At 42.9% G+C, this 26,666-nt stretch overlaps 1 protein-coding gene across 1 annotated transcript in view; it reads right to left on the bottom strand.

Moving 5' to 3' along the window:
• LOC115462091 (phospholipid-transporting ATPase ABCA1-like) overlaps positions 1 to 26,666 on the bottom strand; it is a 451,679-nt gene that overhangs the window by 263,914 nt on the left and 161,099 nt on the right. Inside the window, 3 exon segments of the mRNA XM_030192130.1 lie at positions 12,039 to 12,176; positions 14,757 to 14,896; positions 25,131 to 25,262. Of these exon segments, the coding sequence (XP_030047990.1) occupies positions 12,039 to 12,176; positions 14,757 to 14,896; positions 25,131 to 25,262 (410 nt within the window).

Here is a 26,666-nt window from a genome sequence, read left to right as displayed (position 1 = left end):
TTCCTCCTTTCCTCCAGGGTGTACATGTTCATGTCAGCAAGCCTCTCTTCATACGTCTTGGAACGTAAATCCCATACCATCCTCGTAGCTTTTCTTTGCACCGCTTCCATTTTTTTAACATCCTTCGCAAGATACAGCCTCCAAAACTGAACACAATACTCCAGGTGGGGCCTCACCAATGTCTTATACAGGGGCATTAAAACCTCCTTTCTTCTGCTGGTCACTCCTCTCTCTATACAGCCTAGCAATCTTCTAGCTACTGCCACCGCCTTGTCGCACCCTATATATAACTTAGTGCTGTAGGGGTATTTCCCTACCTACAGTGATTTAGTGATTTACAGTGATTTAGTCTACCTACAGTACCATTTCCCATGCCTATCTTTGGGTGCCAGACTTATGCCTGCTAAAACCTGGTTTAAATGCTGGCACCCAAGTTAGGCACACATGAGGCAGTATTCTGTAACTACGTGCTTGATATTTCAGAACACCCCTGACACACCCATGGCCATGCCCTCTTTTGAGTTGTGCACTAGTAGAGTTTGGTGACATGCCTTATTGAATGGCTTCATGTACAAATTTTAATGCGTGCCAATTAACTTCAGAAATTGGTTATTAGCATCCAATTATTGACTTTAATTAGCTTATTAGACAATTAATTTGTGAGCACATTTCGGGAGCGTGTCCACATTTTGGCATGCAAATCCAGGTGCAAGATATAGCATCTGAGGGTAAGTACCTATATACAGGATCACAGTTATAGAATTACCCCAGTAGAAAACTTATCTGTTTAGCAGCTGCTATTATCTATGAATTTGCAGTGGCACTATAAAGAATAGTGCAGCTGATCATTCTTACTGATCAGCCCAGCACAAGTGGTCATGCTTAAATTGTGGCATCCCAAAGTGTTTGTATTCTGTAACAGGTTAGGTGCACCCTATTTTGTATTACTTCATAGAATTGCCCCATAAGGCCTTATTCTAGAAAGGTAATGCTTCTAAATTTACGCTCCTAAATCTATGCTCCTAAATTTGTGCTTCTAATTTAGGGCCTATTAAATTCACAGACTTAGCATACATTTAGGAGCATAAATTATGCTCATAAATTTAGGAGTATAAATTTAGGAGCATAACCTTTATAAAATAAGGCCCTATGGGGGCACTTCTAGAAAGTGATGCAAAATGGGGTGCACCCACAAAGCCACACAAAGCCACTTTGGCACACCAAAACATAGATGTGACCACTTATGCCAGGTCAAAAGTGTGCCATGCAGTGTACACACCTAACTATATTCCATAAGTTGCATTGCGACATGCACATCATGACATGCACATGTTCCGAACAAAGGTACGGGCCACTTTTATTTACATGCTATGCAAGTTGAACACTAATTTTATGGGAAAGTGCCAGCCACTTACAGTGTATGAGCCAATTCATTTTGGCACCAATCCCGTGCGTAAGTGCCACTATTCTATAATCTTTGGCACACAACTGGAGACTAACTTTAGGCATGCCTCATAAAATTGTCTTTTATCTGTATGATGCCAGGGTGGAGAGAAGAGTAAGCAGCACCATTCTACCTAGGAATATGCATAACAGCAATATCCAGTCACTATCAGCATAACTGAGTGGTTAAAGTTAGGACAGTATTTTTGTTCACTTAACTTAAACTGCTCAGTTATATGGATGAAGCTCAATGTCACCTCTATCTGTATACAGTAGCTGCATTAGTCACCGTTCCATACATATTCAGCATCATTGCTTCTACGGATGCTGACACTGAATATGTGAATATCTAAACACCACAACTGACACTTAGAAAAACGCTAACCATGAGTTTTGAAAATTGGCCAACTTGTTTCTCTCCCAGTATTATTATAATGTGTTTGTCCTGGGCTAAAAAAAACTATCATACCCCAAATTATACAAATTGATAGTTCTGTTCTTAATCTAATTTGCATGATCTATCAACAAAATAACCTTGTCAGAATGACAGGGAAGCACTGAAGCAGATTCTTTCTAATTTCCACTTCATTGTTTTTTGTGACTTTTGTACAGGCGCATTTCAGTGATATATAGCAAGTGGATTTATAATTTATCCTTATCTCTATAATTTGAAACAGAAAGTATGAAAGTCCTCTGCTTGAGGCTATTCTGCCTTATAACTAGATGTAACTTTTATAGAAATGGTGTACTAGCTTCTTAGTTAAAAATTTATGTTCCACGTGACCACATCCAATTTGTAGATAAGACATTATAATAGAAAATTGGATTCTACATCAAATACCCCAGTAGTAGGCCTTAGGGGCAAAATGAACATTGGCATCCTAATGCCTATGAAAAGAATTAGCAAGAAAAGAAGGTATGAAGTTCACAGTCCTGTACAAAACCATTGACAAAGCTAATTAGTGCTTTTTAAGCTGTTCCTGAGTGGAAAGCTTTGACTTTAGTGAATGCTTTCTTAACCTGTCACATTATGGTAATACTTATTTCTGCAGTTTGATTTGTACTTGTCAACTTTATTAATATCAACATTGTCTGACAAAAATATAGTAAATTGGAATAATGGATTTTTTTTTACATTTAAATATGAAAGCTGCACTACAAATAAAGATGAATTGATTTTGTGTAGGTGATATAACAATGAGCAAGAGTCTCACAGTAAAATATGATAGGCCCTCCAAAAGGCTGATTGTTAAGCAATAACAGTCTGAGATATAATATTAGTTTACTTGAATTATATTTCATATGTTACTACCGCTTTATTGTTGCTGATTTCTGGAGAACAGCCATTGCCAACAGTGCGGAGTAGCAAGTGCACCCTATTCTAAACTGAGGATTGTATGGAGCTACAGAATTTCCACCTCAGGGATTTCCATCAGAATCATCAGGTATTAAAAGTTTCATAGCTGTGGAGGACCTTGACATTCTAGTTGTTAGCATGCTAAATGGTGAGGAGATGGGAATCGAGAGGGTGATCTCCTGAAAGCTAGTCAAGAAATGTGTTTAGTCCAATAACAAAGGTATCATTTTTGTTGTTGTTGTTGTTGTTGCTTATTTTTATGTGCCAAATTTTACTTTTATATTTTCAAGGGGATTCATATGGGAACTACACCACTTTACTTATAACTCAACCATGCTGTTCCTACCAACTATGCTGTCAGTTTATTTCCCACCACTTTACTTATAACTCAACCATGCTGTTCCTACCAACTATGCTGTCAGTTTATTTCCTCTTTAATCAGTGTCTGATGCCAGATTTTCTCTTCTGCCTGTTTCGATTCTTTCATGGTACCTTTCTCCTTCATTTCACTATTGTTGGTGCTTCTTTATGCATTTCAGTCTTCCTTTCAAAGAAGGAACCTCTAAGTCATTTCATATGATCTTTCTAGCAGTGTGGCAGAAAGAAGACTCTGGCAATCAAATTCTCCCAGGAAAACCTATTTATGGAGTCACTTGTACACTCCTTCATGCACCTCTCAAATGGGCTCATTTTTTCCACAAAACTCTGATCTAACCATCTTAAAGTTTCTTTACCACAGCTATAAAATTTGGCATCATCTTGTAATTGTTGGGGCTGTTCTGCTTCTATCCCAGAGCCTTAGGGTTTTCGTGTCAATATTGGTGCTGCTTTACCTCTATCCATGTAACTTGCTGTTTTCCAGCAACTTTTAATTTATTGAATGTACATGACACAAATTCCTATTGTCCCAGAAGCTATGTTTAGGATTGGTCTTTAGTAACTCTTTTGATACTGCCTGCAAACAGTATAGAATATGAATTAACTTATAGGCTGAATCCAATCTTCCTATCAAAAAAGGGTCCCAAGTCCTCTCATATGATCTCCTTAGCATTGTGACACAATGAGGGGCATAATCGAATGGGGCGCCCAAGTTTTCCTGAGGGAGTCCTCGCAGGACGTCCCCGCGAAGGGGCAGGGAAACCTGTATTATCGAAACAAGATGGGCGTTCATCTTTCGTTTTGAGAATACGGTCGGGGACGCCCAAATCTCAACATTTAGGTCGACCTTAGAGATGGTTGTCCCCGGTTTTCGGCAATAATGGAAACCGAGGACGCCCATCTCAAAAACGACCAAATCCAACTCATTTGGGTATGGGAGGAGCCAGCATTCGTAGGTCACTGGTCCCCCTGACATGCCAGAACACCAACCGTGCACCCTAGGGGGCACTGCAGTGGACTAACCGATGCACTAACTGAACGGAAAAAGCCCTTCCCTTACCGATTCGGAAAGGAAGAGGCATGCATGAAGGAAATCGCATGCAAATGAGCTGCTCGCTGTTAGCTTATTTGCACATGATTTCCTTCCTAAGGAGGGGAAGTCAGTGCAGAGCAGCCAAGCGTTATGTGTGGCTGCTTTGCGCATGCCAAAGACGGCTTCATACACGGACAAGCTGCGTGTATAATAGCCGCCTACAACCTTAAAAAAATACAAGTCCAGGTGCTTGTCAGGGATGTCTTTTCTTTTTTTTTGGTATGGGTGAAGGACATCCAAGTATTAGGCGCCTTCGCTATGTCTCTGTCCCTGCAACGGGCAGTTGAGGATGTCCAAAATGTGGATGTTTCTGTGAGAAGCATGTCCACGCCTTTGCTATGTCTCCCACACCCCCTTTATTTATTTATTTGGATTTTGGATCACAAGTAGCAGCAGTGGGATTTGAACTGGCTACCTCTGGATTGCAAGACCAGTGCTGTAACCACTAGGCCATTCCTCCACTCCACTCCCTTGAAATTTGGCTGTCCCTGTGTGTGTGTGTGTGGGGGGGGGGGGGGCAGTTCAGGACGCCCAAAATGTTTGAAAGAAGGATGTCCACACCTTCTGCTGCGATGGACCTGAGTATGATATTTGAGGTTGGCAAAAAAAGTTTTTAAAGTTGTTTTTTCAGGGTGGGAGGGCGTTAGTCACCACTGGGAATGTACCGATTTGGGCGATCCTGAGAGAAGGACGCCCATCTCCCGATTTGTGTCGAAAGATGGGCGCCCTTCTCTTTCAAAAATAAGCCTGAGTGTATTCTTGCTGTCAAATTCTCACAGACAAACCTATCTATGGAGATACTTGGATACTACTTCATGTATCCCTCAAATGGGCTCATTTTACACAGAACTCTAACTCTGACTTAGCCCTTTTGATGTAGCTTTGCTTTACATCCTACCAATGCTGCTGCTATTCTGTCCTTCTCCCAGTATCTTGAAGTCTTCCAGTCAATGTTGGTGCTGCTTTTCCCCTCTCCCAGTACTTTAGGGTCCTCCTACCAGTGCTTTCCCTGCTAATGTTGGTGCTATATTGCTCTTCTACCCATGCCTTGGGGTTTTCATTCCACCCCTTCTCCTGTTTTATTCCTTTTACAATGGTTTACTGGTGTTAAAATCCTTTGCCCCTCTTTTTGATTCCATTGGGTCTTTGTGTCACGCTTGATGTCCTGGAGTGTTGTTGCCTCTGTGATTGATGTCTTCCACAAGTTTTAATTAAGTTTGATTTAAAATGGATGGAAAACTTCACTGTTAGAGTACACAATTGCTTTCCTCTTTGATTTTATTGAACTCAAATGAACCAAGTGATCCATATAATTTGGCGTCTGTGTTACAGAAAATTATTATACGCTAGAACAAGTAAGCTACTCCTCATATGTATAAAGAGATAACACAAAGAAATAAGAGTAACCATGGATGTTGTGACTCATACACACTAGAATAGGTAATAAATTTACCTTTATTTCATTCAATAATATCTAACACTGTTTCATACTTTCCATTAATGCAGTGGTTCCCAAACCAGGTCCTGGAGGCACCCCAGCCAGTTAGGTTTTCAGAATATCCACAATGAATATTCAGGAGATAAATTTGAATGGACTGCTTCCACTGCATGCAAATCTATCTCATGAACATTCATTGTGGATATCCTGAAAACCTGACTGGCTGGGGTGCCTCCAGGATCAGGTTTGGGAACCACTTTATTAATGTATGGCTCAGATATAACAAATCTATTTCAAGCAAAGACAATGATCAGTGTGACCCACACTTGGTTATACTCCCTTTTGAAATCATATAACCTATCTTTCTCAGTATTAGTATTGTTCTTTTTTTTTTGCTGGTTTAGCTGTCCCTTAGCCAATGACTGGAAACCTCTGCTTATGTCCTCTATCCTCTGTGATTTCCATTAGTTACTAATCCTCAGGACTCAGCTGTCACTCATGCTACCACAATACAGCAAAAAGCACCAAGAGTCTTCAGAGCAGGGGCGTAGCTATGTGGGGCCATAGGGGCATGGGCCTACGTAGATTTGGCCCTGTCCCCCCTGCCGCCAACCCCTTCAAACCCCCTCCCGCCGCTAACCCTCCCCCGCCGCCGTCAGGGGAGGATTGGCGGCGGCGGGAAGAGGGGTCGAAAGGGTTGGCGCTGGGGGGGTCAAAGGTGGTGGCGGTGGCGGCGGGGAGGTAAAAAATGGTGGGGGGAGGTCAGCAGTGCCGGGGGGGGGGGCTAAAATGTGCCCTCTCACCTTGGGTTTTGGACCTCCCTCCTGCCGAAGTCTGGCTATGCCCCTGCTTCAGAGACGGGACACAGTTCTTTATTGGTAAAAATCAATTTTCCAATTTGGATCCGACACAGGCCGTGTTTCGGTGCATAGCGCCTGCCTCATGGTCTGTGTTAAACATACATAAAAATACATTAATCAGAAAAATAATAATAATAAAGAAACTAACATGAGTAAATAAACCAGTCAATATATAATAATAAAACACACACACACACATATATATATATATATATATATATATATATATATATATATAATGAATGAAGGTATCATAAATTGAATCCAACGTAGATATAAAGACTTTTATACCTAAGCCTTAATATTGTGCTTGTTACTGAAAAACTTAGAAATACATCACAGTCTTTATATCTAAGTTGGATTCAATTTATGATACCTTCATTCATTTTTTTATATATGTTTTATTATTATATATTGACTGGTTTATTTACTCATGTTAGTTTCTTTATTATTATTATTTTTCTGATTTATATATTTTTATGTATGTTTAACACAGACCCCTGAGGCAGGCGCTATGCACCGAAACACGGCCCGTGTCGGATCCAAATTGGAAAATTGATTTTTATCCATAAAGAACTGTGTCCCGTCTCTGAAGGCTCTTGGTGCTTTTTGCTGTATTTTGGATTTTGTTCTGTACTTTGGACCCTCTTTGTTTTGTTACTCATGCTACCACAACCACTAGCAATCAAGGCTGTAAAGTCAGTATACCAAACCTTTGACACCTACTCCTCTATTTTTCTACTGTCTGACTCCAACTCCAATTCTAACTCCTACTGATATTAGGCTTTAATTTTTTGTTCTGGATCTAAAGTACTGGTAAATATAATGAAGATCCATGATAAAGATATGCATTAATAAGTATAAAATGATAAATTTACCATATATTATTGTTTTATTTTAAATTTTGAAGCTAGAATTGGAGTCAGTGGTCCCGCTGCTTATGACTGCAACTAAAGTTATTTTGTTAAAGTTTCAAGAAATTTATGTGATAGATATGCAAATAAAATTAAAACAAGGAATTGGACTAAATACTTGGACTGGTGAAGAGGCTAGGCGAGCTAAGAGATATTCTGGCTCTTATGAAATGTTATAAAATAATAGTAGCTACACACAATAATTGGCGGTTACACACGTAAATGCTAGATGCTAATCTACAACGTATGCACCAAAGTCACTTAGGGCTAGATTCTATAAATGGCGCCAAAAATTGGGTACAGATAAAATTTGGTGCTCAAAGGTATTCTATAAAAGGCACTTCGAGATGAGCACTCTATAAAGAATAGTGTTGAAAGCCAAATTTGGTGTCCAACTTTGGGTACTGAACTTTGGGCATGAAGACTTACAGTATGCCGGCTGAAACCTGGTGTGCAAATTGGGTATGGATCCCCATTATTCTGGAACACTGTACAAATCCGTTGTGAACGCCCTGCCTGACCCACGCCCTTCCCATGGCCACACCCCCTTTTGAGTTGCATGCAATCCAGTTTAGGCACCCATTGTTACAGAATAGTGCATAGCAAGATGGCACACAAATCATAATTAATGCCAATTAAGTGCATGTTGGCTCCAATAATTAAATCATTGCAGCCCATCTAATTATTTTGGCACCCAAATTTGGGTGACTATAAAATATATTGGAGTTAGTGCATAACTGTGAGTGGGCATTCATGTGGGTGGTATATGTGCGGGCCATGGGTATATTACAAGTGCCACACACAACTATAAATTGTACTAGTTGCATGGTGGACTTAGGTATGCCAGCTTATACTAACCATTGTCCTGTTGTAAATGGGTATGCCTATATTTTGGTATACCAACTCAGCTTCGTATTAGTATTCTATAAAGTTTTATAGAAGAAAACAATGCGTTAGATCAATGGAAATTTGGTTCTCGCTATAAGCATAATACTAAAATGTTATTAATCTCAGTCTTGGATGATATTCATAGTGGTTTTGATTGAGGCACCCTTGATATGGCAGCTGAATTTGACACTTTATCATTTTTTATTATTGAAGCGGTTGGAATGTTTAGGTATTGGGGGAGAAGTTTTAGACTCGTTCACTTCATTTTTAGACCAGTACCAATTTCAAGTTTGTATCAACACTGAACAGTCCACATGGAAGAATCTCTGTTCTTGTGTACCACAAGGCTATGTCTTATCCACACTATTATTTTATATATATATATATATAGTGCGATGGATCTTTTTGAAACCGAGGTAAATTCCATTAAAAACTCTATTTCGGCAGTTATTAAGGATAATACTGTTCAAAGGAAGAAGATAGACTATATGGAGAATCAGTTAAGGAGGAATAATCTCAGGTTTCTGAATTTTCCTAAATCCCCTTTGATTCCAGCCAAAGAAATGCTGAAAAAATACTTTATTGAAATTCTGGGGCTCCCCCCGGAAGCTTTTCCTCCTTTAACTAGAGTGCTATACATCTCTGGGGCTGGAATTGGAAATTTACAACCTCCTCAATCTGATCTGAACTTGACACAGTTTTTGGAAAGCTCTATGGAAGTTATTACGGAGAGGACAACACTGTTGGTGTCGTTTGCTTTAGAACTGGACCGTAATAACATATTTAGATTATTTTTTCGCCACATCTCCACACCTTTTCTTGGTTCAAAAATTCAAGTATTCCCTGATCTCTCTCGAGAGACGCAAAGAAGAAGAAAAGCTTTTCTATTATTGAAAGTAAGGGTCCTACAATTAGGTGGGACCTTTATACTTAAATTTCCTTGTAAATGCTATATCTCGTTGGAATCTACTAATTATATTTTCTTTGATCCAGATAAACTTTTAGAATTCATTGTCAGTAAAGAGTAATTTACTGTTTGTTTGGATTGTACGCTTTATCGGCTGCCCCGACTTGATTTCTTGCCCTTCCTGTTTGCAAAATGTTTTCAGTAGATTGAAGCTATACTATTTTTGTTTGAGTTCCTAGTTCTTGGATCATTTAAATGTGGACTAACAAATTTATATTTTGCCTGATTGTTTAGTTCAATTTTGTATATTTCTTTAATTCTATATTACGTTTGAGATATAAATGTAATGATAACTGAATAAATAAAATAATAATATATAGTGCAATGTTGTAGAGTTCTTGGATGTTTGGGAGAAGGATTCCATCTATGTGCTGATGATTTACAATTATTATTTCTGTTCAAAAAAACTTAATTCAGAAAGTTTTACTTTTCATTTTGAGGGATTTGATATCACAGTATTAAAATGAATTAAATATTTGTGCATTGTTATTGATTCATCCTTATCTTTCAAGTCACATTTCAAGAGACGTCAGAAGAATGTTTTGTTTTAAGTTGAAACTTCTACGGCCCTTAATAGAACTTCTAAGTGAAATAAATTTTAGAACCGTAGTTCAGACCTTTGTATTCCTCATTTTTGATTACTGTAATTCATTGTTGTTAGGGTTGCCATCTTCATCTGTACATGTGTTGCAAGTTGCATAAAATATTACTGTGAGGTTGATTTGTAATGTTTCCCAATTTGGCCACATTTCTCCATATTTGATTAAATTATATTGGCTATCGATTAAATGAAGAATCCAATTTAAAGTCCTATTATTAGTCTTTAAGGCATTACATGGTGAGGAACCTGCATGCATTGCAGCTTCTTTAACAATTCACACTGCTATGCATATTTTATGGTCAGCGAATAAGGGATTGTTGGATCATTAGTACTGTTCCCTCTAAGCTGAGCAGCAATTCTCCATCTTCAGTCCTGCCAGTGGGAGGTAATGTTTCAATGCCACATTTTCAATAGTGAGGGACAGGCAAGCTCTGCAGGACTCCAGGGAACCTGCTGGTCCCTAGTGATTGAAAGTACAATATTGAAGCACTACCACCTACTGGCAGCAATGCAGCTGGAGGACTCCTGCTCAGCTGAGAGAGAACAGTGATGATTAGTATATCTATCTATCTATCTATCTATCTATCTATCTATCTATCTATCTATCTATCTATCTATCTATCTAGTGTTTTAAGGGTATGATATTATGGGTCTCATTTCAAAACAGAAAAACATCCAAAAAGGGGCACAAAGCGGCAGATGGACTTTAAAAAAAAAAAAAAATGACCAATTTGTTATTATCAAAACACATTTTAAAGACAGTTTTCTATGCAGTCCATATGGAGAGCATCCAGATCACAAGGGGGGCGTGATGGGGCAGGATTTGGGCATTCACAAAATTTGGACATTTTTCTGCCATAATGGAAGAAAACAAAAATGTCCAGGGCTAAAAGTTAGGTGGTTTGATAATCATGATTAAGTCAAAAAAGGTGCTCTAAATGACCAGATGACCACTGGATAGATTAAGATATGACCCCCCCCCCCCCCCCGTACTCCTCCAGTGGTCACTGACCTCCTCCCACCTCCCAAAGATGTGAAAGAAACAGTGCATAGCAGTCTCTATGATGGCTCTAGATGTTAGGGTCAGTCCTATTAGAGCAGTAAGTAGGTCCCTGGACTAGTGTCAGTGCAGTGCACTGTAGAGACAGGGTCCCAGGCCCATAACCCATTCTGTTACACTTGTGGTAGAAAGTGTAAGCCATCCAAAACTCACAAAAAAACTACTTCACCCACCTGTAGGTGACACCTGCAGACATAAGGGCTTTTGTAGTAGTGTATAGTTGGGTACAGTAGGGTTTGGTGGGTTTTGGAGCACTCACCATACAATATAAGGAGATAAGGGTGAGATGTGTACCTGGGAGCGTTTATGTAAAGTCCATTGCAGTGCCCCCCTAGGGTGCCCCACTGCTTTGCGGGGATGACTGTGTGGCCAGTCTGCTAAGAATGCTGTCTCCCCCATAAATCCAAATGGCTTGTTTTGGTGCGTTTTTTCCTTTGATTTTTTTTTTTGAAAATAGTCCAAAACGATAGATTCACTGAGCACAAAAACATCTAGCAAATGGCCATTTTCTAAACAAAAAGTTGGATGCACTGTGGACTAAATTCTATAAAGAACGTCTATACAGTCGGCATAAAAAATAGCGCTTAGTGCTATTCTGTATACAGTGCTTAAAGTTAGGTGCCATTTATAGAATAGCGCTTAGTGCTGGGAACCACAACTATATCTAGGCATGACTATTTACACCAACAAAGTCTTGTTGTAAATCTATAGCAGGGGTTTTCAACCCAGCTGGGTGTGCCCTGATGACTGGGTTGAAAATCTCTGATCTATAACAATGTGTGTAAATTAAAGGAACGCCCCTGATCCACCCATGACCCTCATATGGCTGTGCCCACTTTTTGGATCCCATACCTAAATTTAAGCACATAAATTGTAATTAAATCTAATTAGCACCAATAATTGCTTGTTAAGATCTCAATTATCAGTGCTAATTGGCTTGTTATTCAATTAAATTGTGTGCACAATTTTTAGCGACTTTTATAGAATTTGGGAGTATTTAGACATTCATTGCTTTTTAATAATAAAATATTTTAATGACCTTGTTTGAATTTTAACAGCAACTCCCATATTCCTCTTCTAGCATATGGATCAACACCAGCAGTTGGCTCATCTAAAATGACCACCTTTGATCCTCCAACAAATGCAATAGCTATAGACAGTTTCCTTTGCATTCCACCTGTTAAGAAAAACAAATGCTTCATTATTTTCGTTCAATGACAACTGTTTATTTTAAGGTTAAATATTTTTTATTCAGTCATCAACAACCAATTCAAAGTACAAGGTAGTGAATACTCAATTAGTACAATAGCACAAAGACAGACAAATGATGACCAGAAGATTAATTTTCTGTTTCATCCTCCCCCATCACCCCACATAAACACCACTCTGTGTGTGCTAAAGTACACATTAAAGAATATCACAAGTCCCAGTCATAGTCACTCAGTCCTATTACTTAGCGTCCTTCTGGACTGGCCCAGAATGTGACTGATGGGTTTTGCATGCCTTCCAGCAGGTGGAGACTGAAAACTCTGACTCTAGTGACATAGTAGATGACGGCAGATAAAGACCTGCATGGTCCATCCAGTCTGCCCATGACAAACTCATATGTGTATACCTTACCTTGAATTTGTACCTGTCCTTTTCAGGGCACAGACCATATAAGTCTGCCCAGCAGTATTTCCCGCCTCCCAGCCACCAGTCCCGCCTCCCATCACCGGCTCTAGTACAGACCGTATAAGTCTGCCCTCCCCTATCCTCGCCTCCCAACCACCACCCCCTCTTCCCCTCAACTGCTCCGAGCCAATTGGGGAGCCAATAAGAGCCCTGGCTAGCTAGAGATAGATTCAGTATTCTCAGTTTCCAGCAGGTGGAAGGTGGAGAGCCCTTTATTCTATTTTCTTTCTGCTCTCTTTCTTTCTTTATAGTTAAAAAAAAAAAGGACAGTTAATTTGAGTGCAGAGCATATTCTTGTGGCACTACCGCTAGGATTCAGGTTTCTGCTAGGGGACACATAGATGTAGATTCACTCTTTCCATGCATTTAAGGCCAGATTCTATATAAGACACATGATAAAATCCACGTGGTAAATATTTCTGCCTAAGCGTATTCTATAAGCAGCGGTATATAGAGTACGTTTAGTTGATATTCCAGTACCTAAAACTATATGCGTCCATTTACACCAATGTGGCAGAAATCCCTGCATGTAGATTTACACGCACTGGGCCATATTCTATAACTACGTGCATAAATTTTGGAACGCCCATGAAATGTCCATTTCCCCGCCCATAGCATGCCCATTTTGAACTGCGCGTATTGGAATTTAAGAACAGTTCATTACAGAATATGCTTAGCGAGTTGTGTGTGTAAATTCTAATTATTGCCATTATTGCTTGTTACGTGCTGTTGTCAATGCTGATTAGCTCATGAAGCCAATTAAGTTGCATGTGTTGTTATAGAGTACACCTGGATTTCAGCGCAGATCCCTAGGTAAGCTATATAGAATCCGGGGATTAGTGTTTACATGTGTATGCAATTCATGCAATTTTACACAAGCTCTTTACTATATGTAAAACATGATTTGCATCTGGAAATAGCTTTATAAAATTCACTGCTTTTGTGACTATTCAGGTCATTTTTAATTATTTGGCTGAAAAAAACAACTGCATGAACCAATTTTCCAGAAGAACATCTGGTCCCCATTTTCAATCACATAATTATGATTGAGATTAGTAGAGATGACAACATGTCAATAATTGTTTTTAGCATTTGGTTCATTTGGCTTTTTCTCCTGATGTTTAGGTGTTTGTTTATTGGTTTTAGTTTATTTAAAGCATTTAACACATTAGGGGCCCTGTTTACAAAGGTGTGCTAGTGTTTTTAACATGCGCTAAAAATTAGCATGCACTAAGCATATAAACATCCATAGGAATATTATGGGCATCTACACTGTTAGCGCATGCTAAAAATGCTAGTGCACCTTTGTAAACAGGGCCCTTAATTTTATTTATTTATTTATTTATTTATTTTAACCAAACATGCTATAACCTTTTTTGTGCATACTAATTAAAATGCACATGAATACATCAATTAATGTGCATTAAATTAACTTAGGATGCACTGAACCTTTTAAGGCACAATAATGAAGTGAATGCACATCCCTAAAGACTAGGCTTAACCTCCACAAACAAACAAAACAAAACAATACAAAAAATCCCCCCATGCAAACCCAGTCTATAGAAACACAGTTACAGAAGTATTGTAAACTGCTCTAGATAGTGCAAAGATGCTTTGAAAGATTTTACTACCAAATTGTTTTGAGATAGGACAGTGCTTTACAAAGCTATTTTCAAGTTGGCTTTTTTTTCAGGGTGCTCTTTATCAATATATTGAAAGTAGGGATTTTCAGCCCATTTCTTTGTATTCCCCTATTCAATGAGGGATCCAGATATCTGCAATTCAAATACATGACAGAGCTTTGTATGCACTGCGTCCATGGTATACAAATCTATCTCATGCATTTTTATTTTGGATACTCTGAAAACCTGATTGACTGTGAGTGTCCAGAGGACTGGGTTGAGAACCACTGGTGTAGAATACAGATGTATACACTGTCTCCATGGTAAGCAAACATAAACCATGAATAAATTGTCTGAAAAAAAAACAATATATGAGGCATATTTGAGAAATCAATGAGATAGGAGAAAAGGTTTTTAATATTGAGCATTTAGTATATATATGATGTTCTGTGTGCCCTTACCTGAAAGGTTCTTGACCATGTCTTTACATTTATCTGACAATCCAGTGTCCTTAATCATTGAATCTATCTCTTCTTTTACTTGCTTTGAATCACACCCTTTTAGACGAGCATAAAAGTAGATGTGTTCTTCTACAGTGAGCCTGAATGCATTAAAAAAATAACATTTATGGAATTTTATTGCATTTCAGTTTATCATTATTCATAATCTGAGCTACAGTTTTTGTGTCATTCCTTTTCTGTTGGTATAAAATGATGCTACATCAGGTTCTCAATGCATTGATTCTCTTTATCTGGATTAACATTATAATAAGATGTCTATGCACTAAAGCACACTTTCCAGTAATGTATATTACTTGTTAGCTTTATTGCGAACTTTATTAAATTGGTTGTGATAAACTGAGCATGGCCACTTCAATGTGGCTACTCAATGAAGAATCCATTGTAGCCTGTATTAATCAGGCCAGACAAACATGGCCAGTTCGTATGAGCTACGGGAAACCTTGCATGGGAAAGGGGCAGGGTATCTCTGTCTCTTTCATAGGCCTAAGACAGGGCTAGACAGAATTCATTTTGGGGTCCTTTTACTAAGCCGTGGTAAAAAGTGGCCTGCGGTACTGCAAGAGCGTCATTTGGGCGTGCGCGGGGCCATTTTTTACTGCATCTAGGAAAAAGGCCCTTTTTTAAGGGGTCAGAAAATGTACATGTGCTAAAATTGAAACCCATGCATGTCCATTTTTGGCCTGAGTTAATGCCACCCATTGACTTAGTGGTAAGGTCTCACACGCTACCCGCATGGTAAGCATGCAGCATGCGCCAACTGATGTTTATTGCCAGGTAAGCAGCTCACAGTAGAAACTAGAAAATTATTTTCTACCATGGGAGTCAGCACACTCCAAAGAAGCCAGATGGTACTGCCTATTTGGCACACACTGTTCATGCGTTGGCCTTCCTGCGCCTTTGTAAAAGCGCCCCATTAGGCCCTGATCACTATCATAATTCTAAGCCTCAAATATAACTCTATAGATGTCTCTCTTTCTGTTTTTACAAAATATTTTTAAAACTGCCTGAACACGGGCGTGTCAAGATGGTGGATCAGGCTTGATGGTTCCCGGAGCGTGTCTGAGTCCTTTCGCTTATTCCTCAAGATTTTGCTGATATTTTTTGACTATGCCACATACAAAAAGAAAGGGCGTTGTAAAAAGCTTACCGCCGACAGCTTTAAGAACAACGCAATTGCAGACAACGCTGGACCGGTATGCCACGAGTACACCGCGTTTAACCGGCTTGAATTTACCCGCAGTGGGGGAAGGTGAAGGAGCATCAAACCCACAGGGAACGGAAACAACTTTGTCCTCGCCGGATGTGAATCCACCGCCATGTCCCGCCGCAGCCTGGGAGAGTTTGGAAGTCCAGGAGCTTTTGGAACCTGTTGCTCCAGACTCTTTGTTCGGCGGCAACTCTCCCAGAATGGCGGGAAGTAACAACGGAAGGGAAATTGTTTCCCCCATGGCGCCTACACTGGAATCTATTTGGGCTGCGATTCAAACCTTGACTTCTACAGTCATTTAGGCTGCTCAGGAGACGTCCTTAATCATGAGTAAATTGGATTTACTAACAACAGCTTTCGACATGTTGAAACAAGAAACTGTGTTAAACAAAACGCAGGTTCAACAAGATATGACTACCTTGACTACTAAAACGGACCTATTAATTAAGGATAAAATGATAATTCATCAGAAAATAGAGAACTTTGAGAACTACAACAGGCGTTTGAACCTCAGAATTCTTAATTTTCCTCGCTCATCAGAGATGAACGCTATGGAGTTATTCAAAAAATATTTGACTGAAAACCTATCTGTCTCACCTACTTTAATACCTCCTTTAAATAAAATATTTTATTTACCAACTTCTAAAAAGGGAGAAGATGGGAAAACAGGTCTACAAGATTTATCAGCGTTTTTGGAAAGTTCTAATGATGGGATATTTGAAAGGCGAACTCTTCTTGTTTCACTAGTGTTCGAACAAGATTTCAAAAATCTTGCTAAACCATTTTATGGCGAAAAACTCTGGATTTTTCCAGATGTTGTGAAGGTTACTCAAGAGAGACGACGAACCTTTTTGGCACTGAGGAATGAAGTTAAAGTTCTAGGTGGAAAATTTCTTTTGGCATACCCTTGTAAATGCCAAATACGATATCTTGATAACAAATATATTTTCTCGAACCAGAACATTTGCGATCTTTTATAGATTCAAAAAAACTGAACAAATAGAACCAGTTTGAGTTTTAGGTCATGTAATTCACAATATAATGGAAGCGATGTGTTCCAGGCCATATGCTTTATAATTTACTTTAGAATAACTCCTTTTTTGTTTTCCTGCCCCCCTTTCTACAAATTTGTGGTCTAAGAAAGAAAATTTATTCTTTTTTCTTCTGAAGAAGATTCTTTAATTTTAATTCCTTTTCTGTTTTTCCTTAACAAGATGTAATGCTTGTGATTGATGTTAAAAATTTATAAATAAAGAAATTAATAAAACTGCCTGAACACCACTTACAGATCAGTGCACCATATTTAGGGGGGAATTTTACCACTTGATTTACCATGGGTGTCACCAACCTGTATAATCTCCACTGCGGGCTGAATATGGATCCATTTGAGTATAAAGTTATAAACTCAGCTCTAGTAAATTTTCAAAGAGGACATAACTTTCAAATGGTTCCTTGTACTAAACTGTGGTAAAAAGTGGCTTTAGCATGCTCTTATGCAGGTCTTTCCATTAAGCTAGTGCCATTTGTACTGCAACTGGAAAATGGCTTATTTTCCATTTTCCAAATTAATATGCGCTAATGTTTACATTAGTGCATGGCCATTAACAAAAACTAGCATGTGAGCCCTTACCACCACCCATTTTGTACATGGTAAGAGCTCACATGCTAATCCCATGCTAATCAGTTAGCATGCGGTAATGTAGCTGCGCTGATTCGCACTGTCATGCACATTCTCTGCCCCCAGACATGCCCCTCCAAGAAAAATTCAGAAATATCTTTTAGTGCATGGTTTGCGTGTGCTCCTTGGGACTTTACCACAGGATGCCTCAGCGTGTTTCATAGTAAGCTCTTTTAAGCTTTAGCAAACACATACTTGTACTTACTGCAGCTCAGTAAAAGGACTCCAAAGTTAGGAGCATAAATCCTATCAATATTGGGCACATACTGGCCAATATTCAGCCGGTGATGGTGAGCATTTTGCTGCTCACCGCTGGCGTTATTCCTGGATATTCAATGCTGGTCCCTGTTTGGGCTTTGGCATTTAATAAGTAGGGAAGGGACATTAGGTAACCAATCCAAACAGGACTCCAGAGGTCAATGAAGAAAGAAGTATTTATTACCACAAAAAGGTTGAATGCATATCTGTGTTTGACACTGTTTTACAGTTTTTAAGCAGTATGACACTTCCTCTTTTTGTTCCCACATTTTTTGAGCAGACATTTTGGCATTTCATATTCTGATTGCAGAATTTTAAGCCATGATGGCTTTGTGCCATCTCGGGAGAACAACATTTTTGGTTTATAAAGAAACTTTTGACTCCTGAAGCAGGGATATTACTGCCGAAACATAGGACTGTGTAGAGTCCATTGAACCTTTTTTGGCAATAAACACTTCTTTCTTCATTAACCTCTGGAGTCCTGTTTGGAATGGTTACCTAACATCCCTTCCCTACTTCTTGATTCATCAGGTGCTTTGACATTGAATATCCAAGGATTTTTTTTTGAACCTGCTAATACATAGCCAGTTATGTCAATATTCAGCCCCTCACTTCATAAGCTAAAATGCTTAAAGATAGGACTGCTATGTATGCAGCTTGATTTAAGTGGTTTACTTATGCGGTGAGAGACTGAATATCGGCATTTAACTTGATTCTGCCCCAGGAATGCCCACAAGTTAGCCACTTTCAATTCGGTGCTAACCAGTCATTTTCAGCAGAGATAACCAAGTGCCTCTGAAACTGACTGGATAGCTGCTGTTATGACTGGAGATGTGTGAGCACTTGTGCCACGACTAAGCACGGCGAAGATGGAGTGACACCGCACTCGGTCAGGCAGGCAGACAACCCCTAGCTTCACCCGCACTTAGCCACTTCCCCCCAGGAGTTGAGCCCCTGGGTTCGAGTGGCCGGCAGGACTTCCGGAACCAGCGGGGTTGGACGACTACTGACCAGACAGGAGGGCAAACAAACACAGTCCAGAGCCCGTAAATGGCAGAGCAAAGAATAGTCAGTAAACAGTCCAAGGTCAAGGCAGGCAGCAACACAACGCGTGGTCAGTAAGCAATCCAAGGTCAGGAACACAGGAAAACACTGGAACAGGTGAAGATCACAACCTCTACGCAAATAGAAGCCGAAGCATGGAAGGACTGGAAACAGGGCTTTAAATAGTGCAGGAATTAGGCTCAACCATGTGCAGCTGTTCCAAGATGGCTGCCCCCCATCAGCAGAGTAGCACAACACCCAAATATGGGCTTCCTTCCTGTTCTTGTATACAAGATGGCTGCCCCCTCCTGAGCTAGCCAAGATGGCTGCTGTCCTTGCTCCAAGCCAGATGACGGCTGCCGGGTTAGGAAACAGAAACCGACCCATCCTGGAGAAGTGTAGCAGAGCGTAACAGTACCCCCTATGGAAAGATCTCCCCCTCACCGGTTTGGTCTGGGCTTAGCAGGATGATGAGCGTGGAACTCCCGGATCAGATCTGGAGCATTCACATTGGCTGCCAGCTCCCAGGAGTTATCCTCCGGTCCAAAATGCTTCCAGGCGAGGAGATAGTACAGCTTCCTTCCACGACGCTTGGAATCCAGGATGCGATCCACCTCATACTCTGGATCTGGATCGCTCTCAGGCACAGCCACCTTCTTGGGTTCAGGATGCCATTTGCACCTGCAGAAAGGTTTCAGGAGGGACACATGAAAGGCATTGTGCACCCGGAGTTGGCTGGGTAGGTGCAACCGGTAAGTCACTGCTCCCATCCTGGATTGTACAGCAAAAGGTCCAATGAACTGGGGAGCAAACTTCAGAGATGGGAGCCACAGTTTCAGGTATCGGGTGCTCAACCATACTTTTTCTCCCGGCAGGAATGTGGGAGCCGCTTGTCTTCTACGGTCATAGGTCTCCTTGGCTTTGACCGCTGCCCGTCGTAGCTGATCCTGGACCTTCTTCCAAGCTTCCTGAAAGGAACGGACTGTGGACTGCACCTGAGGTGGAACTTCTGCAGGGGAAATTGTCGGAGGTAGACGCGGGTGGCGTCCATAGATGGTGCTGAAAGGTGTCGTCTGGGAGGCCGAATGCAGACTGTTATTATAGGCAAATTCATCCCAGGGTAGCAGTCATCCTGGCGCTGGTTAGAGTATGCCCGGAGGAACGCCTTCACAGTCTGGTTGACCCGCTCCACCATACCATTGGTCTGGGGGTGATATGCAGACGAGAATAAAGTGGTAACCCCAAAAGCTGAACACAAAGCTTTCCAGAAGCACGAGGTAAACTGTGAGCCTCGGTCACTAATGATCCTCTGTGGCAGTCCATGGAGCAGGAAGATGTGTGTGATGAAGTTTGCGGCAAGGGTAGCGGCAGTGGGTAAAGCCTTCATAGGAATGAAGTGGGCCATCTTGGAGAACCGATCGATCACTACCCAGATGACCGTATTGCCCTGCGAGGGTGGCAGGTCGGTGATGAAATCCATGGACAGGTCCTCCCATGGCTGCTGTGGTATCAGCATGGGCTGCATCAGCCCCCACTGCTTCTGATGTGAAGACTTAGTTCGGGCGCACACCGGACAGGTAGACACGTATTGGGAGAACATCCTGCGCCATCCGGGGCCACCAATACGATCGGGAGATCAGATGTAAGGTCTTGTGGAAACCAAAGTGTCCGGCAAATTCGGACACGTGCCCCCAGCGCAGCACCTTCCTACGGAGACCCACTGGAACGGCCCTCTGGCAAGCAACACTGGCCCCGGGCATGGAGGGAATACATGCCGAATTCAGCATTGGGCAGGGCTCCTCCTGGTCCTCCAGAGCCTTGAAGCTGTGAGACAGGGCATCCGCCTGGACATTCTTCTTGCCTGGCCTGAAGATCAGACGGAAGTCAAACCGGGCAAAAAACAAAGACCACCGGGCCTGGCGAGGGTTCAGTCTGGTGGCATTCTGCAAGTACAAGAGGTTCTTGTGATCCGTTATTACCGTGACTGGGTGTGCTGCTCCCTCCAACAAGTAATGCCACTCCTCAAAAGCCAACTTAAGTGCCAGGAGCTCCCGGTCCCCTACCGTGTAGTTCCGCTTCGCTGGGGTGAACTTGCGGGAGAAAAAGAAGCAGGGATGTTTCTTCCCGGATGCGGATGTCTGGGAGAGTACAGCCCCCATTCCCAGGGATGAGGCGTCCACCTCTACCAGGAACGGCTTGGTTGGGTCCGGACTGTGGAGTACCGGGGCAGAGAGGAAGGCGTCCTTCAAGGTGGTGAAAGCAGCGAGAGCCTCCGGCATCCAGTTCTTCACATCAGCCCCCTTCCTAGTGAGGGTCGTCAGATGAGCCGTGATCAGGGAGTAGTCCCGGATAAACTGCCTGTAGTAATTGGCAAACCCCAGGAATCTCTGTAAAGCCCGAAGACCCTGGGGTACCGGCCAGTTGCGGATCGCCTTCAGCTTATCTGGGTCCATCTGCAGCCCGGTGGATGAGACAATGTATCCCAGGAAAGGAAGTCTCTGCTGGTGGAAAGAGCACTTTTCCAACTTGGCGTATAGCCGTTGCTCCCTGAGTCGCTGTAACACTGTGCGGACGTGTGTGATGTGCTGCGGCAATGAGGGCGAGAAAATCAAGATATCGTCAAGGTACACTATGACGGAGAAGTATAGCAGATCCTGGAAGATGTAGTTCACAAAATTCTGAAACACTGCAGGGGCATTACAGAGACCGAATGGCATCACTAGGTATTCAAAATGCCCCTCGTGGGTGTTAAACACCGTCTTCCACTTGTCACCCTCACTGATCTGCACCAGGTTATAGGGCCCTCGCAAGTCCAACTTCATGAAAATCTTGGCCCCTTGTAACCGGTCAAACAGCTCTGGGATGAGTGGGAGCGGGTACCGGTTCTTAATGGTGATCTTGTTTAGGCCCCGGTAATCGATGCAGGGCCGAAGAGACCCATCCTTCTTGGACATGAAGAAGAAGCCGGCCCCTGCTGGCAAGGTAGAGGGCTGAATGAACCCCTTTAGTAGGTTCTCATGGACGTAAACTCGCATGGCCTGAGATTCCTCCCGGGACAATGTGTACAGGCGTCCCCTGGGCGGATTGGCTCCTGGAAGCAGGTCAATCGCACAATCAAAAGTCCGATGGGGAGGAAGTGTGTCTGCAGCCTGTGCGCTGAATACATCCCATAAATCCTGGTATTCTTCTGGCAGCCCAGGCGATCTCCCCGCGGTGTCTGGAGCTGGGCGGAGCAGACAGGAACGGGCAGCTTGACCTGCTGAAGGCAGTGCTGGAAGCAATGGGAACCCCATTGTCCGATCTCCCCGGTGGACCAATCAATAACCGGGACGTGGAGGCGAAGCCAGGGTAGACCGAGGATCACTGGGTGAATAGCTCGGGAGAGCACCAGAAACTGGATCTCCTCCTGATGAAGCGCCCCCACCTGCATACCCAGGGGTGAGGTAATTCGGGTGATCGTCCGGGGAAGACTGTCCCCCTGGATGGAGGTAACCCTGAGAGCTGGTTGACAGGGTACCGAAGAGCCCCCAAACTGGGACAGGAACTCGGCGTCTATGAAGTTTCCCCCTGCCCCAGAATCCAGCAAGACCATCGTCTGGCCCTGGAACCCCTCTCCACGGAGCAGTACAGGGACCAAGAGCAGATTGTCTGGAAGGGAAGATAACCGGCCCAGAGCCACCCCCTTCACAGGGCTCGGGCCAGAGTGTTTCCCGACTTCCCAGGCTTATTCGGGCAGGTGCCTGTGAAATGCCCAGCCTGCCCACAGTACAGGCATAGCTGATTCTGGAGATGATGGGCCCTCTCCTTCTTGGACAGACGATGACGGCCCATCACCATGGGTACCCCCTCGGTTCCTTCCGAACCCTCTTCGAGGACCCTAGGCGTCTCCGGGCGGCAGGGGAGGTCTCTGGATCTCTGCGGTGCCGGCTGCATGGCCCTCTCTTGGGCTCGCTCCTGGAACCGGATATCGATTCTTGTGCAGAGTGCAATAAGGGCATCCAAAGTAGCGGGAATCTCTCTGCCAGCCAATTCATCTTTTATCTGGCCGTCCAGACCCTGCCAGAAAATGGCTGTTAAGGCCTCCTGGTTCCACCTGAGTTCCGCGGCCAGGGTACGGAACCGGACGGCATATGCCCCAACTGACCCGGAGCCCTGCTGGATCCGCAGCAGCTCCCCTGAGGCAGAAGAAGGTCGGCCAGGAACATCAAATACCATCCGGAACTGCCGCAAGAACTCCTCCAGGTTTGCCAGAACCAGACTCCGCTGTTTCCACAGCGGGGACGCCCAAGCCAGCGCGGCACCGGAAAGCAGGGAGATGATGTAGGTCACCTTTATTTTGTCAGACGGGAAAGCCTCCGGTTGCAGCTCAAACAGGATCTGACACTGGTTCAGGAACCCCCAGCAAGCTGCGGGAGTACCGTCAAAGCGAGGTGGCTCTGGAAGTCGCAGACGTGCAGCGGAAGTCTCCGCTCTAGAGCCTGGAGGGGCCACAGCCGCCTGCCACTGGAGTCCTGGTAGCTGACTGCAGACCTCCTGCAAGGCGCTGGACAGGCGGGTTAGTTGCTCCTGCTGCTGGTGGAGAACCTGAGCCAGGTGAGACAGCTCGGACCTGTCTGGCGAGCTCATGGCTTTGGCTTACTGTTATGACTGGAGATGTGTGAGCCCTTGTGCTCTGACTGAGCACGGCGAAGATGGAGTGACACCGCACTCGGTCAGGCAGCCAGACAACCCCTAGCTTCACCCGTACTTAGCCACTGCCCCCCAGGAGTTGAGCCCCTGGCTTCGAGTGGCCGGCAGGACTTCCGGAACCAGCGGGGTTGCACGACCACTGACCAGACAGGAGGGCAAACAAACACAGTCCAGAACCCGTAAATGGCAGAGCAAAGAATAGTCAGTAAACAGTCCAAGGTCAAGGCAGGCAGCAACACAACGCATGGTCAGTAAGCAATCCAAGGTCAGGAACACAGGAAAACACTGGAACAGGTGAAGATCACAACCTCTACGCGAATAGAAGCTGAAGCATGGAAGGACTGAAAACAGGCTTTAAATAGTGCAGGAATTAGGCTCAACCATGTGCAGCTGTTCCAAGATGGCTGCCCCCCATCAGCAGAGTAGCACAACACCCAAATAGGGGCTTCCTTCCTGTTCTTGTATACAAGATGGCTGCCCCCTCCTGAGCTAGCCAAGATGGCTGCTGTCCTTGCTCCAAGCCAGATGACGGCTGCCGGGTTAGGAAACAGAAACCGACCCATCCTGGAGAAGTGTAGCAGAGCGTAACAGCTGCAAACACGCGATTTAGCCAGTCGATGGCTGTTTCCGGCCAGTAATATCATTTTGAAAATCATCTAGTTAATATTTCACTCGTGCATTCACAAACATTCTCACTGACACACATAGGACTAAATTCTTTACACGGCGCCTAAAAAATTGGCACAAGAAAAAAGCACTATGTGCTATTCTATAAACAGCGCTCAAAGTTAGGCACCATTTATAGAATAGCACTTAGCGCCAGGAACTGCGATTACTTTAGACACAACCGATTTGTGTCGGAAGATAGCTGCCCTTCTCCTTCGAAAATAAGCTGGTAAGTAACCTAAGACCACTATGATGCCAGGGTTGCCTACAGCAATGAGCTATTGCAGTAGTATTATTGACTATCTTGTCACCAAAGTTTTCTTTACTAGTAAATCTCCTTTGTATTCTAAAGTAGAGAAAATTTAAGCCTTAGAAACATCAGGGTGCCCATGATGACCATCTTTACCAGGAAAAGCTAGTTCAGAAATTTCTGACATTTGATGTATGCAAGCTACTGGTTCATGCGCTGTTTATTTCATGCATAGATTACCTTACTGTCAGTTTCTTGGTCAGTTTACAAACAATTCAATTGAGTCACAGTTTTGCATCCTGTCTTATTTTTCAATTTCTCTACTGTCATGTGTCACTAATCATGACAGTCAAGAATATGAAATTGATATTAACACATATCTAAATTTACAAACTTTAGTAATCTTTCCAAATAAATGTATCACAGCCAAGAAATGACTTATTTTCCCTACCACTATGCTTGATAACAGAAAACTGGAAAATTGCTCTAGTGCTTTAAACCTGACATAAAGAAGACACGTACTGCTCAAACAATACATTATGCTGCGGACACATTCCCATGTCTTTTCGTATATAATCCATTTCAGTTCGGATGTCTTTCCCATGTATTAATGCAGTGCCAGATGAAGGAGGAAACAGTCCTGTGAGAATTGACCTGCAATGAAAGAGAAGTTTTACAGTGCGTAGTTTCTCAAAGGCATAATAATAATAATAATAATAGACTGCTAGTGGTCCTACAGGCAGTGGAACAGGAGAAATGAGGCCTGGTTGTCTACAATAACAATGTTGAAGTGGATGCGCTAAAACCAATAAATAAACATGGCTTACTTAACACCAAAGAAGTTAAACAAGAACAAGTAAGAAACCGAAGAGACAAGGGGAACAATAAACCACTCCATGAACAGTTTATATAAGACACGGAAGGAAAAGTCAACACATCCAAAATGTGGCAGTGGCTGAAGAAAGGAATCCTAAAGAAAGAAACTATAGGACTTATCATGGCAGCACAGGAACAAGTGCTTCAAACAAATGAAGTAAAGACCTAAAACTGATATAACATCCGATAACAGGAAGTGCCACCCTGAACATACTAGGTATTGACATAATCACAATTCTGTCAAGTACAGGAGGCTGCCTGGTTGGAACTGCCTAATCCTGTGCTGATACCTCTGAATATCTTAGGTTCCTGGGAAAGACTCAATATTCAGAACACCAAACCTGGCCAAGAACTTCTGGCAGACTATTCAAAGTCACAATAAAAAGTCTGAAGGAACGATCTTAGTACCCTAAGAACAAGCATAACAAACTAATGTTATGAAAGCTAAAATTGAAAAAACTTTCAAATGACAGCAAAAATTGAGTGGCAAAGGCATCACTGAAAATGTAGACCATCTAAAGAATGTGTCTGTAGAAGAGTAGCTTAATGGTTAGCAGCAGGGTTGCCAGATTAACCAGTTCCAAACCTGCCCAAAATTTCACACCCCGCCCCCATCATCATCAACCCCACCCCCACCCCCACCGTCATCAGCTCCACCCCCGCCACCATCAACCCCGCCCCTGCTGTCATCAGCTCCACCCCCACCGTCATCAACCCTGCCTCCTGCCGTCATCAGCTCCACCCCCCGCCACCATCAACCCCGCCCCCTGCCGTCATCAGCTCCACCCCCACCGTCATCAACCCTGCCTCCGCCGTCATCAACCCCGCAGCCGACGACATTAACCACGCCCCCGCGGGGTGAAAAACCCCAGTCAGCCAAGAAAAAAAAAACGCCCAGCCAAAATAAAAGCCGCCCAAAAAACCACAACCCGCAGCGGTCAAAACTTTCCCGCAGCGGGTCGCGGAAAGCCGCCCAATTGGGCGGGAAAACCGCCCATCTGGAAACCTTGGTTAGCAGTGGGCTGGAAAACCAGGGGCAACTAGGTTCAATTCCCACTACAGCTCCTTGTGACTCTGGGCAAGTCACTAAACCCTCCATTGCCCCAGATATGTAAATTGCATTGGTTGTAATCACAGAAAGGCAGTATATCAAATCTGATCCCCTTTCACTTTGTCTGTAGC

The sequence above is a fragment of the Microcaecilia unicolor genome, chromosome 2, assembly GCF_901765095.1.
Source record: "Microcaecilia unicolor chromosome 2, aMicUni1.1, whole genome shotgun sequence".
NCBI lineage: Eukaryota > Metazoa > Chordata > Amphibia > Gymnophiona > Siphonopidae > Microcaecilia > Microcaecilia unicolor.
This window is presented reverse-complemented; position numbering and strand designations above follow the sequence as displayed.